The sequence below is a fragment of the Lissotriton helveticus genome, chromosome 8 (genome assembly GCF_964261635.1).
Source record: "Lissotriton helveticus chromosome 8, aLisHel1.1, whole genome shotgun sequence".
Classification (NCBI taxonomy): domain Eukaryota; kingdom Metazoa; phylum Chordata; class Amphibia; order Caudata; family Salamandridae; genus Lissotriton; species Lissotriton helveticus.
The window spans coordinates 231,760,064-231,778,468 of record NC_136069.1 but is presented as its reverse complement, the minus strand read 5'-3'; the positions used below and the strand labels follow the sequence as shown (position 1 = coordinate 231,778,468).

Below are 18,405 nucleotides of genomic sequence, written 5' to 3'. Positions count from 1 at the left end.
TTACATTTCTAGAAATAGAAAAATAGGCCACGAAGAAACGGCATTACGTTTTATTCACTCGTTTTAAGACCGTCTGACCATGTTTTCTTGTGTAAGTGTAATGTGCTTGAATACAACAGATGGCTAAAACTGGATTCTATCGTTTCTCCTTCTAAAACCTCTACATTGCTTTGTAGTCACTGGCATGTGATATTCTTTCATTCTTTGTAGCAGCCTGCCCAGGTGCAAACACTTTTCTAACATGCTTGGGCTGTGTAACAGCATTGATCTAATTTTACAAAGCTGTGCCCTTTTCCAGTCGGTTGGTATTCTGCTCAATTGTTCTGTTTTTATTTTTTCTTTCTTTTCCTCCAGCCTAAGCCATGTCAGTATTGTAACATAATAGCAGCCTTTATTGGCACCAAGTGCCAGCGTTGCACCAATTCGGAGAAGAAATATGGGCCCCCTCAGACTTGTGAACAGTGCAAGCAACAGTGCGCTTTCGATCGCAAAGAGGAGGGAAGAAGGAAGGTAGGTTGCCTATGTTTTGTACCTAGTTTGGAAAGTTTGTACTTTTTTTGAAAATTTGAATTTACTGAACAAAATCCAGAGATTGCACCATATAAATATGCAAACTCACTGAGCATATTGTAATATAGGAAAGCAATTTATGTAAATATGCTGCTTTATTACCACCGAATAAAAATGGTGTTCTACAACCCCCAGACGCTTGGTCAGCCTAAATTTTCAGAAATAACCCATCATAGGGGGTTTGTTGTTTCCATTGCATTTGTACAATTATTAGGCTTAGAGAACACAGCATCCCAGCTGCTTTCTGTCCCTTTTTTAAACGAGGAAACTTTTTTGAGGGGGCATTGATTAATTGCAATTGTTGCTTTTCGTTCTTGACTGTTCAGCAGAGAGAAAAGTCAATTAGTGGCTACATTTCAAAAGCAGATTTCCAGATGACCTGTAGGGTCCTGGATGTCCTTTTAACTCTTAAGATTTTTTGTGTGCGTGCAACTTAATTCTGTATTCTCTTTTGAAAAGGTCGATGGAAAGTTATTATGTTGGCTTTGTACGCTGTCTTACAAGCGAGTTCTTCAGAAGACTAAAGATCAGCGTAAGAGCTTAGGTTCTGGCCATTCAAATTCTACGGCCGCTCCACTACCTGAGAAAGATCCACCCCCTCATAAACATCACCATCACCACCACCATCACCACCACCACCGGCACAGTGGTAGCCACCACCACCACAAGTAAGTACCTTGTGTTTTGCGTGTGGGTGTCAACATAAAAGTTCCTAAGGGAATGTGGATTTATGCATTCTGATGTTTTCCTTATCATGCTAGTATATTTCTCATTGAATGCGGGGTTGGGTTAATCAGCAATGCACACAAGGCATTCCCTGGCAAATATGTATGACTGCACTTGTGTTTTTTTCTGGCTTCAAGTGATTTATTTCGGTTTATAGTGTTTAGATGGTGATCTTTCAATGTGGTAGTAACAACATTATGTTATAACTTAATGACCTCCTTGGCCCTGACACACCTGGTCTCGTACACCTTCTTAAAACGGGTTATCTGATGGCAATGGTCCAGTCCTCCTACAACCCACTGAGAACACCTCATGTTGTTAAAGGCGTCTTTATTGATCAAACTGAGTCTGTTTTTCCTAGATCAGATGTATTTTACTGATATAAACAGAAATCGATTAATTATTGCTCTCCCAGTAAGGAGGTGGTGTGGTTGAAGAACCAGCTGCCTCAGTTTCAATAATTTTTTACTTTACAAGACTACTATTTTACTTCCCACGTGTCACATATTTTAGCATTTCATATCAGAACTCATTCCTTTCATGCGTTTGCCATATTTCTTTCTTCCCCTTTTTATGTGTTCTGTGCTGTTAAAACAATATGCTGGATCACTCCGTCAATTTGTATAAATAACAATGACCTGTGTTTCGTCCCCGATGTAATTTTTTTTAAGGCAACTGTTACATTCTTCCTTTCAACAAATGCAGTCGTCCTTTTCAGTTTGTCTTCGATATTTGTCAAGCTCACAGTGAAATGGTGCAGCTATTCAGTCATGAGTGGCACCGGCCTAGAGAGCCCTGATAAGCCCTGTCCTGTCCTATACAAAATAAAATGTAGGCCCATCAAATATTGAGGACCAACAGATGAGGGCGACTGCATTTGTTATTAGGCAGTATTTAACAGTCAAATAGGCCACAGGAAGGATCACCTTTAAGAAACTCATACTCCGGCAGCTATATCGTCTTACTTCACGTATTATTAATAAAGGAGTAAGGAATAGAGTTTGTAATTGCATGCCTTGAAAAAGTCATACTGGGGACATAACACATGTCAGCTAATGATCATATACTTGGTTGGAAGCGTGTAAACACAGTAAAGACAAAAATATACGACATGACTTTAGACTTATAGACTGACGTTTCTGGTTATGTGTCCTCAAGCATTATTAATAATAATTGTTTGTGTCCCGGTGTACTGTTTAAAGATTCTGTGCCTGTTATTCTTTATAGCAACACCATGATTGCTCTTACACGTAGCAAGGGTGTGTACTGTGCTAACACCAGTCTTTGAACAAGAATTATTTCTGTATACTTTCTACCCTGACTAAATGAGCACTGTGTGACATCTGTTATTGTTACAGCTATCTATCTGTATTTAATGAGTTCTGTGATGTGTTTCAAAGGAGTGGCAGAAAAGGCAAGAGTTTAAGGACCCTTGCGAAATCAACACTCTTTGACTTTTTGTTTGCTGACTATGGATTGTTGTTCTCTAAAAGCATTGTGGGATAGATTATTGGTTTAATTTGGTGACATTTCGCAACGTAGAGGTATTCTGAACATGGATTTTTCACCGTTATCAAAGTGAGATCTTTGGTTGTGCTGATATCTTAAACATTACATTGCTGTTTTTGTTCCCTTGATGTCATTCTTGGATCTGGAAATGTAAAGCCATCACATTTTTTCTAATTATGTGCATTATAGGGCACAGTTAAAAAAAAAAGTAGATGACCAGTTGTGTTTTTATCTTTTTACGTGTAGGTGCCAATGATCTCTTATTTTGGCTTTAGCAAAGGTTGGGGAAATTTAATTACCCACGTGGTTTCTGTTTATTGCTCAGATTTCATGTTGTGTGTAATAAAACTATGTACTTTTGCACTGATGTGGGCACCCCTTAGCTCTTGTTCTAGACAGCGATTTACATTTTCTAAGCAGATGAACAGCACAGGTATCACAATAAGGATCTGATTAATAAGGTCATTTGAGCGGACATATTCCTGGATAATATAGTCCAAGTCCAAAAAGCAGGTAGATCCTGTTAAGAATTAAAAAGAGATTAATGGAGCTACAACTTTAGAATTTGATGCTTTACCCAGCCAAGTTAGTCAAAGTAGTTGACTGACAAAGTGGACCTCTAGTTATAGCAAAATGTCCATGATTAGTTAGATATAATAGGCCACGTTTTCAGGTTGGCTGAACAGTTTTATCCAGGCCAAGTACTCAGTTTCACTTGAACAAACAAGTACTGAAGATAGAATAGAAACTGATAGTATGAAACGTGAGCCATTCATTTGTATGGAAGAGAAGGATATGCAAGAAAAGGTAATAAAGGGCGTTCTTAGGACAGTTAAACTTGATCAGTTACTCAGGAATCACATCTAGAATATGTACAGTCTGTGCTACCTGATAATGCAGAAGGCAAGGGTTTAGCATGCACCTCCCCCTTCAAGTTGTGGCATCATAGCATTGTGGCGCATTATTTGGATTTAAACACTATTCAGGACTGAGTTGGAGAGCCATGGGTTGTGGTTTTCTAGGCATACGCCCTGGAAATGAAAAGTGAACAGCCACTGGAGCTGGCCGGAAGAGAGGGAATACTAGATTTGATGCATAGACCTCTAGAGATGTTTGGGTGACTAACACATTTGGATTAACTGGACAAACTGATAACAAGGAAGTTGATTCCATAGCAGACCGAGGTGGAATGATGGATGTGGTAGCATATGAGTTTATTGACAGCAGTGAGGAAATTCATTGGTGTATGTGCCAGCCTGCCCTTCAGGGGGTGATGAGAGGAGTAGATGAAATGCTGTTGTAATCGAACTGTAAAGGCTAGGAACAATTAAACCTGTTCACTAACTCAAGATTTGTCACCAAAAGAGGAGTGATTATCTAAGGCATAACATTGCTATCATCCAAGAATTGGCAGAAAAAGAGCTTTTGGGGTCTTTTACCATCATGTATGTCATTTGTATTATTAGGATATTATGGTTCTAGTGAAATTCATGGAGATAGTGGAAAAGAGAAAGGAACGCTTATCTGCAGTAAGAGAACTGGCCAAATTACAGTACAACAGTAGTACACTAAAAAGGGAGGTTCCAGAGTGATCGGACATCGTGAACGAAAGCTGAAATGTGGTGATTAGCTAAGGTGGGAGTAGAAGTTACTTGAGAAGGTATTTTCTCTTTGAAATGTATTGTTCCAACTTATAAATAAAAGCTGTAACAATTAAACTTTAAAATCTACAACATTAAGACATCACATTACAAGGTAAATTTAGCTGGTCAAATCTGTAAGATATCCTGCTGTAAAATAGACAGAGAAGGTCTCTTCTCACAGACCCTAGTCACATAGCTACATTATCAGAATAGTGCAAAGTTATGAAGTTTAGGAGATTAAATAGCCTCAACTAGGGATGGGCTGTGGGTTGAGTTTTCCAAGAGCTACTGTTGGCCACTAGCTCCACAAGTACTGTGTCTGAACATGCGAGTGAGCTGGGTATGTTTCCTTTTCCCTTGATTGTATTATTGATTACATTGAATTTAGATCAGTTCCAGATTGCCCTTTCTCCTGCACCTGCTAGCTAGAGCATGCTTAGGGTTCAAGAACCGAGCAAACACAGCTGGCTCTGCAGCCTTGTAATGGCAGCTGGAACTAAATGCGCGGTCCTCCAAAGAAGCAATAAGAATGTATTTATTTGAGAAACACATGGTTCTCGAAACTCGCACATGCTGATGGGATTTTTTATTATTAGCCCTGAACCTGGTTTGAGATGCAAGCTGTCAAACCACTGCTATTTAAGTTTCTTTAATATTTCGAGAATTACTGTACACATTTACACCAAACCACAATAGGATTTTAAGGTGGGCAAAGTTCTGCCTTCCTACCACAAATGTGAATCTGTTCAGTTATTTTTACTCTGCGCTAACTCACAATTTGCTGTGTAATATCGAATGGGAAGCACAGCTGTTGGGATTCCTTCACTTGTAACTGTAGCTTCCCACTTCTATTCCTTATCCATTGCCAACCAGTCTATTTAAAAAATAAAACTGGCATAAAGTTCCACGGAGAATAAACACCTTTGGGAAACTTCACGCAGGGCTTTAAATAGCACCAATTTGCCATACAAAACAGTCTTCTTATGGGCGAAGTCATCTACTATATGCGCAATTGCTATTGCTGTAAATAATATATACACACAGGCCTGAAAAATATATGAATATTTATTTATGCAAGGTGCCAAAGTGGTTAATTCAAGCCATTTAGCTCTGGGTTTAACACAGCCCTGGCACTTGTAATCTTATTTGGAGACTGATTTGTTCATTTAGTTTGGTGGCAGTGGTTGCTGTGACAAGCTATATATAGCTCCTGCTAGCAATTTCTGTTAAGCTAATGTGAGTTGTAGATTATAATCAGGGGCTGATCATAACACTTTAGGCTATTTCAGCCCCAAGATTTTTATAATGCTCTGTATTTCCACACTAAGGGAGGGTTAAATATATGTAAATAGGTTTTTAATGAGTGTTGACTATTAAATAAATAGACCCACTTTCTTCTGTCAAACCATGGGTTGTTTTGGGACAGCTCTTGATTTGAGACAAGAAAAGAGTTGGAAGCCATGATAAGACAGGCCCTCATTTATGAGGGACATGTAAAGCAAAATTTGTGGCCAATTTACATTAATTAACTATACAGTTAATTTTCTAATTGAAAAAGAATCAAGTGAAGGTAGTCTGAATATTTTTTTTCTAATTTAGGCTTATGGTGGCTAACGACAGCAGTGGCATTCAAAGGGTGAACTGTTTATAGTCTTAATCCTACAGCATTGCATCATTCCTAGATGTACCCACTTTACCCTTTCCTTGCATTTGGCTGGGATTTCCTATGCAAAACTATTGCAATCTGAGATACGGCCTGATTTGGAGTTTGGCAGACTGATTTAGTACCGTCGCCATGGCGGAAAATGTAATTCCCGCCATGGAGAGGTAGTTAATCCACTTGCAAATTAAGAGACGTCGGCCACCCAGTGGACACCTCTTACATTTCAGGAACCGTCGCCAGAGTGGGTTCAGTAAATGCATTAAAAGTTTGATGGACAGCTCCATCAACATGATGGAGCAGCCGCCCATCAGACTTTCAATTTTGTATTTCATTTAAAAATGAAAACCCCAAAGTGGGATTTTTCTACCAGGGGGGAACGAACAAATACCCCTTCGACATAGGAGATTTCTTCCTTGGCATGGGAGTAATTTTGTAGTTTTCACTGCCTTTGCTAACTAGCGTGAAAACTGGCCAGGTGTTAGCCCACTCTATATAAATGTGACTGACACATGGCCAAACATCCGACTGCCCTTACTTAAGGACATCGTTGGTGTGTTTAGGTGGAGGAGATGGAGTAGACTCTGGCGTCTATATACTCGAGTTCTGTACATCTCTATATGAGGAGGGCAGAACTTTGCTTTGAACGAAATTGTGCCCTCTCCTCCAAAGTGTAAATCAGCCCCATAGTGTATTTCTTCTGTATGCTCTCTGAACACAAACAGAGAAGTAGGTCACGATACAGAGCGTTTACAAGATGTGAAAACTTCTCGGCTCAATATGTTTGGGTGCAGATATTTGAAAATACCAAAGTTTTGCATCCAGTCTTTCCTTAGCAGGTTACCAAGGTTGGAGGCGCTTTTAATTGACCTGATACAATTGTTTCTTGACGCTTGCAATCTTTTTCTGCGACAGAACAATTCTTATGTCACATAAATGATGGGTTTTCCATAGTTCACAAACCAACTTATTTTCTCTGAGGAGGAATCCATGCACTCATAGTGTTCCCAATTAAGGTTAGCCAATAGTGCTGCTAAATAGACAAGGTTTTAGTGTCTTACGGGTTGAGCCAAGACACTGGGAAAATCCTTAAAGAAGCTACAATTTATTGTATGGGATACAGCAAAAAAATCCTTTTCCTATGCCATAAAAGAGGCACTGAACCAAGTATTGTCGGATGATGTTTTCTCTTCTTGTTCTCTGGATCCTGCCTTAAAAAATATGCACCAAGGGTCTCTTAGCAGCCATTTGTTGATTTAGAAAAAAAACACTGCAGTTAATGTTCTCCTCATGGTATTACTAATGAAAGAATTTATGGTGGCTCTGCAAGGTAACACTGATAGGCTGCCATTGTAGGGATGTTCTGAAAAGAAATAGTGTGGAGTTATTTATTTTCCAAAAGTGAGTGTAAGAGTTCCAGGGCTCATGGTCGATAGTATTTGAAAACCAGCATTGGTAACGCAAATAGTTCCTGTGTTGTTGTCCACCCTTTTGGCTTTGTCAATGCCTGTTTTGTGATTGTTTTTGCAAGACTATTGTTGGGACAGCTGCTGGGCCTTCATCAGTCTAAAAAAATGCTTTAAATGTTGTTTATTTATTTATTTTTTGGGTCTCAAGAAGCACACATTGCCATAGTAGCCTCTGGCACCTTTTTTTAAATTGTGGATGTGGGATTTGTGAAAGGGCAAAATGCCAGTGGCCGAGGTAAGCTGACCTACTCCATACAATCTGCTGTAGTAGGCAGAAGAAAAATCTTAATGACACAAAGTCCAAACAAGGCCTTCTGTTTAAATAAGCATATTATACATAAAATGACAGTAAAATCAAAAGGCCTTACTAACACCAAACCTATATATCTTCTTAATCTCTAAAAGAATACAGTGCTTAAGCACTGCAGCTACAGGTAATTAACTGTTTCCTTACCTTGACGAACAGCCACTTACTGTCAAAATCTAACTTTCCCTACATTACAGTAATTAGCAGTCCAAATACTTTATTGTTAGCCATTGTTTCCCAGATGTGTGGAGTTTTGGCTGGCTTTTAATATTTGTATGTAATGCATGTATGTATGTAAAAACTGTCTTTAATTTGCTTATTGCAGTCGAGTTGTGACTTTTAATAATGAAATCACATAGCGGAACTTTAATTGTAATAAGTTATTACAGTTAAGTTGTGAGGTCATAATGCCTCCTGCCAGAGCCAGCAGCCGAGGTTAAAGGCAGGTCTATGATTACAATTGAAGTTGCAGTTTAAACAAGAAAATTAGAACAGTTTTTTGTACTACAGATCGATCTTCTAAAATGAAAAGTAAACGGCAGCAAGGATATATTTAGGGCTACAGGTTTATTATACAATACGAACGATAGAATGCTGCAGCAGTTAGTTAAAAAATGTTTTAATCTTCAGCCTCATTCCTCTATGTGGTCTCTCAGACTACCTTGAAGACTTGCTGTATCGTGGGGTACTTTTGCCCATACATAGTTTTATTAAGTTTCGAAATAGCCAAAAAAAAAAACTAACGTTACAAATTCACTCTTTTTCAGAAGCAGCCTAAGTCCCGAGCCAGAATGGAAACAAAGGTAAACACAACTACCAAAATTGTAAATAAATGTAAACAGATGAAATGAGTTAATTTGGCGTACCACTTCCCTTTGATAACAACCCAGCACTCACAACCCAGCTTTCCTATTCGTAATTCACTGCACCACACGCACACAGTGTGGTGCACAAATTGTCTTTGATATTTAATGTAGCCTAACTGGTTGACCATGTTCTGTATCCCTACCTGCAACCTTTTAGTGTATCTGCTGGCATAAGTCAGTCTGTCTTTTCATTTTTCCTTACCCAGTAAGGGGCTTCAAACGTCGTCTTCCTTGATCCTGGGGTGCTTGTTCCAGGTTTGATGCAGTTGCCTTGCTTGTCGTTTTGTGTGCTTCGTTATTTGCCTCGGGAGGTTTTGTTCAGTGGGTGCGAATTATCGATAGAGTATGCATTATTCTTTTTACAAAAATTCCACTAGGCAGTTGGTGTCGAATATTTTCCTGCTATTCTGATCTGTATTTCGTGAACGGAATGGCATGTGCGGCAATACGTCAGATGGTTTAAAGAAATGGCCTCGGGTTTGAGAGATTATTTCTCATTCTATATAATCAGTTTAATACTGATCAGCCTATGCAGTCTGAGTTGCATTGTTTCTCTCGTTTGTTGAATACATTGGTTAATTTCAAGCAGTTGAAAAATGCAAACTGTGCTTTGTTGTGCGGCTGTAGTGGTGCCTCGGCCTTCTGTTCAGGGGCAATAGCAGTAGTAAAATACATTGCTTAATGCATTTTGCCTGTTGGAAGGATGCGAACCTGTACAGGTGGCTTATAACTTTATTATGTGGCCTGTGGCATGGTTGATTTCTAAACTAATTTAATGCTTCCTTGTGAACCTCCCTGAACCTCTTTTGCTCACAAAGACTGACTTTTACAGAATTAAAAACGTATTTTACTTCTTTTCTGGGAGAAAGATTGATTATATCATGCATTTTACTTTTGTTGAAATGAAGACTAACATCTTTCTAATTTGTTGCTTTGTCTAAATTGCCATTCGGTAGTACACATTTTGATATCTATACTTGATATCTGGCCTTTTAAAAAAAATAAATCAATGGTATTTATTTTAGGTAGACAAATAAAACAATTAGTCCCAGCATCATTTTACCGTCCTAGTGGTGCACATCCAGATTATACCTCCTCGTCATATTTTCATATATTCATTTAACCTAAATCACATAGCCTCATTATGTAATACTCCTACCATTTATGCCAATTCTTTATTGTCTTTCTGGGGTATCTCCTGGCTCTGCAAATGGGTTCCTCATATTTGCTGTCTGTTCTAGAACTGTTGATAAGTGTGCCCATTTACTCTATACCAAGCACCATCTTCCCTTGCATGAGTTACATGCAGTGGTGCAAACGGATTTCCATCCTACTCGTTTTCAGCTCCAATTCGTATTCTTTTCTCTTATTCATCTGGTCCCTTTGATTGGGTCAAGGCAGTCTCTTTGTTTGTTTTAAAGCCTGAACTCTGAATGGGGGATGTATGATACGTTTGCTTTCTTTGGACTCGTCCAAGAACTTTTTAAAATTATCAGTGGTGCATCAAACTCTGCTAAAAGCTGTGGCATTGATGGTTCAGTTGCCATATGGGGCACATAAAAAAACAGAACAAACATTAACAGTTGAAAGCGTGACTGCATAATCTTCTTTGATTATCCCCTACTGCCTAAAGAAGTCGCTATAAAGAATTTGCTGTGGACCTTAGGAACCAGGGTATGTGGAATTGCTAGGATCCTATTTCTAGGGGATGGATTAACAACTCTGAATGTTTTTCCTTCTGATGTTAACGTTCTCTAGTCTTTCATAGAACCCTCTTGAAGTGTTTACGATGTTGAAAGTTTTCATATGCTAGAGTACTTGTTCTCATCAGTAATCCTAACCTTTTCTGTAAATGTTTGAACTACTTCCATCAAAGATTCATCCCCTAAAACACGTGGCACTGATACTGCTTCGGGCAGGGAAAAATCTTTTGAATTCCTGGGTTATATTTCATGGCAAGACCCAGTATGTTTATACGCTGCAGGTCTATCAGCTTGGTCTTGGGTAAAATATCAGTTTCTTGTCCAGTCTGTTCTTTTGCAGTTCAATCACTGTCATTCTTAGCCCCCTTCTATAAAATGGCCTGGCATACGTTTTTTTCTGTTGTCGCCAAGTTAAAGCGGCTGCAATACTTTGATGTACCAATGGAATGTTAGGGATGTGTTTAACCGTTGAGTCATTGATTTGTTCGTAATGATGTCTTGAGGCTCCGCATTACCTTTCTTGCTTCCTTATTTGGTCGGGTGTTAGATAAGTGTTGTGTGATGGCTCTAACAGAAGCAAAGAATGGAGGAGGGCAGTCATTAACTTACATTGATTTTTAGGTCTGGCTTGACAGTGCATTCATTCTTTGCTTGTGCTTCACCAATTGGTGTGGCAAATGGAAGTGGTGCTTGACAAACCCTATTTTATTTCGGTATACCAAATAGAAATGCATTAATGTGTCCATGTCCATTTGGCATTTTACATGCATCCCTGGAGAACAAACCGGAATGGCAGCCGCACTTTTTCTCTTCTCCTTCAAATTGTGGTGTCTTTGTCAAAGATTAGATTGGGTAATTTTTAAGTATGATTAATTTGAAACTGTAAAATTATCAAAATGGTGCCTACTGGATCAATAGGCTTGTAAGGCCTTTATAGTGCTGCTCAATTGAGTCTGATTAGCAGGCACCTTTGTTTGGTGGGAGCACTGGGGCATCTGACCCTGACGCATCTAGCAGGCTTCTGAATGCCAGAGTAAGGAGCTGAGCTGACAGCATCTGGCAGATCACAAGTGGTATCTATATACCGAGATGTTGCAGGGCATCTTCCAGCAGTGGTGAGCATCCTGGTAAATCTTTTTATCACCGTTGAGCCATAATGTTGGTGGTTTTGTGCATTTGAGTTTCCACAAGAAAACTTTTCGGAGTTGCATTCTGTCTGGAATACAACACAATACTTCTGTACGCCCCTGTGCCCAGAGTTTTGAAAAAGATCAAGAACAAATGGGCCTGGTCATCCCAGTGCCTCCAGATTGGGAACTTCTGGGCATGAGCATCTGTCTTCCCATCTTCTATAGCAGCAAGAGGGCAGGGTCCTTCACATGCTGCTGTGCAAGCTGGCCGTAAAGTGTGGATGTTGTATTTTAATAAAAGCAACTACTACTGGTCTCGTGCTAATGTTCAGGATATTTTGATGGACAGACTCAAAATACTGATTCCTTTCCCCATCACAAGTGGGAGCTTTTTAAAGAGGTGTTATCCATGCTTCTCCTTTCCAGTAGTTGGCTGTAAGCAGTGTCTGATTCCTTGCACTCTGTTATCATTCTGGAGGGGCAAGGATCCGGGCCGTGTGAGAGGTGTGGTCTTCAATAATATATTGTGCCTTCCATCAGGTTTATCTCGATTACTAAACACCTCCACAAATTTCAAAGAAGCCAGGAGTGTCAAACAGGGTTTGGCTCATTCACTATTTCATCCTGGCTGGCTTTTTGGTTGCTTCGTAACCTTTCTTAGAGTGGTGGGAAAGCAACCTAGATTTAGGATGGAAGCTACGTGGTAGCATCTCGTGTTATAGTCCTAATCTTACAGCTCCCCTTTTTTACCAACTGACTCGGCCACCTTCCCATCTGTTTTTAACATTTATTTTGACACAAGAAAGGAAGAGTTTCAAGAAAAAACACATTTTATTTTGTGGAGGATATTACTGCAGTTTGCATTTTGCGCACGCACCTGAGCTGCCAATTTTTTTTTTTTTGTGCTTTTCTTCCGTCCTTAATTGATACTTTTGTTTTGAGTTGTAAGAGGTTAGATGATTATTTTTACTTAGAATAAAATAAAATGTCTTACTACAAGTAAACTAGTTTTCTTTCTTCTTGCAGCCACATAACATCTTCTGTTCAGAATGAAACTCCAAAGAAAAAACCGAAATTGGAAACCAAGCCATCAAATGGAGATAGGTAACTAGTTGTCCTTTTTTTTTCTTAACTGTTGTGTCGGTTGTGGAGTTTTGTTTCTTTGGATTACACACTGTAAAAAGGCTGCTGTTTTTGCATTCTTTAAAAGCAGCAAAGGCGTACTAAACACTTATAACTAAATTGCCATTTTTGGCAGGGGACTGGGCGAGAGAGGGTTGGAAGTTAACTGTAATGTGCGAAAAATGACATCTTCTGCCTGAAAGTAACATTTTATATGTGAGCCTGCTGAGAAAGATTTTCCCACTTGCATTTTGAGCAAATCATGCAACATGAGCTGAAAAACAACCATTTTGCAACCCAGAGGCAGCATCGGTGTAAGAATAGGAAACAGTGGTCTGTATTTAAATTGTCTACTTTATACTGGGCAAGTTGGCGGCAACTATTAAGCACAATGCATAGTGTTTAAAGGGGAGCTAGGCAGCATATTCATGCCAAAGAACCAGGCAAAGATTAACAGCTGTATTATTGTCGTTGTATGGGTTAAACTTGTTTCTGGCTTCTTTTCATAGGCAATTGTGCTTGTACTGGAAAGAGTTTTGCTACCAGAGCAGATTTCAGTGGCAAGGATTGAGTTGAGGTAGCAGGAGGGGATAACGTGTTGCAGCTCTTATAAGTTTCAAGTAAGTGCATAGTCTGCAACTCATGAATCTGGGGTTTAGGGAGGTAGAGGCACTGGGCAAGCATAATGCCACATGGGCTTTATGATGGGCTGCCCGTGCTGACGTTGAGTCAAAGATATGTTGGGCCTTTTCTGCCCCACCACCTTTTGGTGATGCAAACGAGTGTAGTGATATTAGGAGATGAAATAGAAAAGTTGTTAATGTCCGGAGAAGTTAGAAGTAATAAAAATGAGGCATTGGTAGGAGAGAGGAGCAAGAACATGGAGGTGGGGAGTGAATGGAGCCACAGAAGAGTAGGTATGATTTACTTTGCTAAGGAATCTATGATGTAAAGCGCTAAGAAAATGGTATCTGCTGAGAGAGCTGGTCTTAGTCTAGAGAAGACAATGACGGGACACTGACGAGAAGGGCACACCACCAGGAATGGGTTGGCAGTGATGGGAGAAGTGGATAGTGATAGGAGGGTCAATTATGGGAGACATGAGCAGGGAAATGAGTGTCTTAATGCTAGGGGGAGCTGTGACAGGAGAGAAGCCATGGAAGCACTAACAGGAGAAAGTTGGTTGCAAGAGAATATAACAATGCATGGAAGATAAGAGGAAGGCCTCCTTTGTCCTCCCCCTGCTCAGTACAGTTCCCATTATACTCACTTCAGTAAGCTTCACTCAGTGCAATCTGCACTTGACAGCACTTCATTATTTTACCCGCCCTGTATCTCCCTCACACTTCCGATGTTGAGGGGAACCTTACAGATTAACATTGTGCTCAAGGTAGGGGAGCTCTGCCTTTCAAGGTTTAAAGACCATTACTATAACACACAGGAGGGCCAGAGGAGATTTAAAGACCTGCAAGGGTTTACTCCTCTACTCAACATATGAACCACAAAAAGAAACCTTGGGTCTATCAATGTTGCTGTCATAGCTGGGAAAGTAACAAGGGTGGAGTGACCATTTTAAAGGACAGATTCCCTCACCCAGGTGGCATGCTTCATCATTGAGAACCTCCTCCTACCACGATGCCTAGTCATGGTACGGGCTACAACCCTCTCACTGAGCGGGAGAAGCTCTGGGATGTTTTTCAAAAAGAGAGATGTACTATGGTATGGTGAGTTCAGGGTGGGGAGGGCAACAGAGCAAGTGAGATGATTAAAACTAGCTACAGGCCTTGTAACTATCTTTATTTGAGTATCTCTGGGCCAGGATTAAAAAACAGGGCACTGTGAAAGTAATTAAACCTGCTTTTTAGTATCAATGTGGTTGACATGTCAGCCTATAACCCTCAACAGAGGTGTTGTGGCTTTCTTCAGAGCCTTCATATCAGTGCTGCTGCTCACAGTGCTCAAATAAAAAAAGACTATTTTCATGATATAAATAAATATATATATATATATATATATATATATATATATATATATATACGAAACCAACCAGTGATCCTATGAGACGTCAAATGTTAGAGGATTCACTGGTGGTAACCCGCTCCTGCCTGGAGTCACACCTCAATTTTCCCTATGGGAACTCTCTATCCTTTTAACAAAGATCCAGCCGGCCACTTGCCATGCCATGGATATGAAGACCATTACTCCATTATGATGGTAGGTTCTCCCCGCTGAAGAGATTAGTGACAATCTGACACGTATACAAACGTAGCTCCAGTCCATTTTCCCCATCCGAGGGGAAGAGACAACCACACTCGTGGATTTTGCTTGCAATCTAAATTATTTGTACCACACCATTTATTGGCTTGGTTTGTTGAAAGGTTACCATGGACTGGTTTTCTAGATATGTTTTGAATGCTGCCAGTCACCAGAATAAATGTTGTCCTGCTTTTCATGATATCCAGGAACTGGTCCACCCTCCCCAACTGTGCTGTCAATGTCCCTTGCCTTAAACCCTGAACACCTGCTCCATTTGTGATTTATTTAATCTTTGAGTGTAAAGAAGAGTGTAAGTGGTGAACTTTATTTTTTCATCTATCTCATATGATTCTGCTATGCTCAGTTGAAAAGTTTAATTTTATGGAAAACAAAAATTGACAACACAAGGAGGGTTTACATCAACTTGCACTCTGCACATAATCTTTAGTTTGAAAGAAAATCAAACTAACCTTTTTTTAAATGGTTTATAATTGGCAGTGTATGATGAGTTTAAAAAAAGAAATTGAGTGAAGCATTGTTTGGCGATGGTTGAAGAAAAAAGGGCCAGAGAAGTCGTTGCTTTGTAAATTACATAATAGCAAGTTGAGTAGGTGTTCAAAGGCCTGGGGCACTGGCAAATGGCATTAGTAGAATACTGCTCAGCATTGGGAAACTGCCACTACAACGCTGCCGTTTCAACGAAAACCTTAACCACGCATGCATTACAACGCATGCGTGGTTACAACGAAAGCCTTTACCACGCATACGTTTACTACGAGGTACGTAGTAAAGGCATGTGTGGTAAAGGGTACATTTAAAAAAAAAAAAGGGGGGTGGGTGGGGGACTTCCACCCCCCAAAAAAACCCACTAACCTTTAGTCGAGATGTGCAGGCAATCGGCATCTTAGAGGAAGGAAACGGCCGTTTCTTATTTACTACGTATGACGTCACCACGGAAAAATACGTGGAGAAGGATAAGCGTGAAAATAGCATTCTGTTGTAACGCATGCGTGGTAAAGGCATGCGTTACAACGGAGTTCGTTGTAAGAACATACAACCCTCAGCATTAGAAGCAAGACTAATAACCATGAAGGTAAAAAGGTACTAGGATATTTGTAGGCGTTCTAGTGTGGGGGAAAGTGAAACTAGGGGTACTGAGGTATGATTTGAGGAGGTGAGAGGAAAAGAAGGGCGGGAAAGGATCTTTCAGTATACCCTGAGTAAGTTGGAGATAGTGGAGCCGGTAGGTAGGGTACGAGTTTCCATTATCATCTTCCCCTGTCCTCACTGTAAATTACAAACTGAATATGTGTGATAACAGAATACAGCTTCAGAGGATTTTTTGCAATGGAAATCTTTCTGCCATTTGGGTTTGTCAACTTTTGAATGTCATGAATTTTTTTTAATTTATTGGAAATTATGGTTTGGAAAACGCTTCCCCAGAACAGGTTTCTACCAGCTTGTTTTTCTTCAAAAATAAAACCAATGTTTACAGTTAATAGTCGCTCTTGCTGGAGGTCACGGCCTAATACTCTCACTGAAACTATGGGCTAACGTGGAGATAGTCCGCTGTCTATCTGTATTATTGACTCTCCAGTCCCTGAAACCTCAGGGAAACCTTGATTAGCCACATCCATGGTCATTCTGCACTTGTTGCCAAGTGTCTTACATTGCTGAACCTTTGCTACTGTGAAGTATTTAGTTACCTTTGAAGTACATATTATCCCAAACTGTTGGGGAAATAAAAAATTACAAAGCACCCAATGTTAAGAATAGAGATACTGCAGTAGTTCTGGAACAGTGTACTATGGATGGAGAGACAGGTGTTCTTGACATTAGCTTATGTGAATTAAGTCCTCGAGTATTAATCGCTGTTATTATCCAAAGCTTGGTTCCTGGCCTATTTGGTCTCCTCTGGGGTTTTGCTATTGTTGGAATATTGGCAGGAAAGCAGGTGGTGTCTGTGCCAAAACTGCCTTTTTGTGGAACTGGTGAATATGGGGCTTGGGACTACTTTGGAAAAGCAAATAAACTTTGTCTGCATCCCATAGTTGGTGGGAACCTTGGAACTCTCAAATCTAGGGTTTGAGTTTTGTCCACAATCCCTCAATTCTTATTCCTGAACCTTAGTGTCAGCACCTTTTCAAAACATTCAGCCTTTCACACCCTCACAAAGTTTTTTCACTTGCTACAGTGAGGAGTAACTTTCAGGTCCCTCTAAAATGTGTATGACTTTGCCAGCAGACAAAATATGCAGGATAGGTTTAGGAACTGGCAAAAAAGGAAACTGAATGAATCAGTGAGTTTCTTTGCTGACAAAACTGCAGTTAAATACGTTTACACCGGTCTCGATTTGAGGTCAGTGAAGCCTGTTCCCAAAACCAAGTGAAATCTTTGACTGACACCTTTTCAACCTGTTCTTTCCCAGTAAATCCTTCACAATGAGGCACTTCCTGTTGGCACTCATTCAGTCTCATTTTTTTATTTTCATCGGCAGGATCCCTTAAATGTAACCGTAGTATGTCAAGAGGAGATTTGAATTCTTGACAAGTAGAAATGTGAATGTCTCTTGTGTCCATTTGCATTGGTCCCTGAAATATATTTGTCTCATTAGTAGCTCAATGAATCAGTCAACGGATACTGGTGGTACCGACAACTTCGTTCTTATAAGTCAGTTGAAGGAGGAAGTGCTATCCTTGAAGCGTCTTCTGCAACAAAGAGATCTAACCATTTTGGAAAAGGATAAAAAGGTATATATTTTATTGTTTATTTTGCATGCTTACATTTTGAAAGAACTAATGCAGACTTAGCTGGAATATTGATTTCAGTAAACTGGTAAATGGAAAGCTAAATGGAAAGAAATACGCATTGACCATATCATTGTCGTTAACCCTGTACAAAATTATACTGTCTTTGGCTAGGTTCCCATTATACAGATATTGTGAAACTACAATTTCCTACCAAATCCCAATTGTTAAGTGTGCTGCTTCTAAGCAGATTTAGTGCTTATTGCTTGTGGGTTCCAGTAGGCATGCATTTCTTTCTACTCCAGTCTTTGACTACTAATTAAGCTGGTATAAAACCCTTATGTAGGTCAGACACTCTTTCTTTTACTGGTGTTCTAAATGGGGAGGTGTAAAATGTTTAGGGACCACGCTTCAGCCTTTTTACTTATTCAGCAAATGTATTTCAGATTGAATAAGGCAGAAAAATGCAGTTTCTAATTCATTGCGGCTGAGAATGTGTTCTAAATGGATTTCCTCCTTAGATCAGATGGCTACAACAGGTCAAAAAACCCCTGCTGGACATGGGCATGAGACATCTTGTGAGGACCCAGCACATAATACTTTTCCTTCCCAAAAAGTATTTAAAGATGCGTACTGGACTATGATTAGATCTATCAATCAATCAATCAATCAAAGACATTTGTAGAGCGCACTACTT

General features: G+C 39.8%; 1 protein-coding gene across 5 annotated transcripts in view; it reads left to right on the top strand.

Moving 5' to 3' along the window:
* Positions 1–18,405, top strand: part of FAM76B (family with sequence similarity 76 member B) — a 146,538-nt gene that overhangs the window by 12,993 nt on the left and 115,140 nt on the right. For 4 of the 5 annotated variants that reach the window (XR_013599802.1, XM_078656981.1, XM_078656980.1 and 1 more), the window contains exons 4-8: positions 355–510; positions 1,030–1,238; positions 8,652–8,687; positions 12,610–12,687; positions 17,576–17,711. Coding sequence is in view for 4 of the 5 variants with exons in the window: in XM_078656981.1 (XP_078513107.1) it covers positions 355–510; positions 1,030–1,238; positions 8,652–8,687; positions 12,610–12,687; positions 17,576–17,711 (615 nt within the window). In the remaining variant the exon portion in view is untranslated. The remainder of the gene's footprint in view (positions 1–354; positions 511–1,029; positions 1,239–8,651; positions 8,688–12,609; positions 12,688–17,575; positions 17,712–18,405) is intronic. The other variant, XM_078656983.1, reaches the window with a different exon arrangement.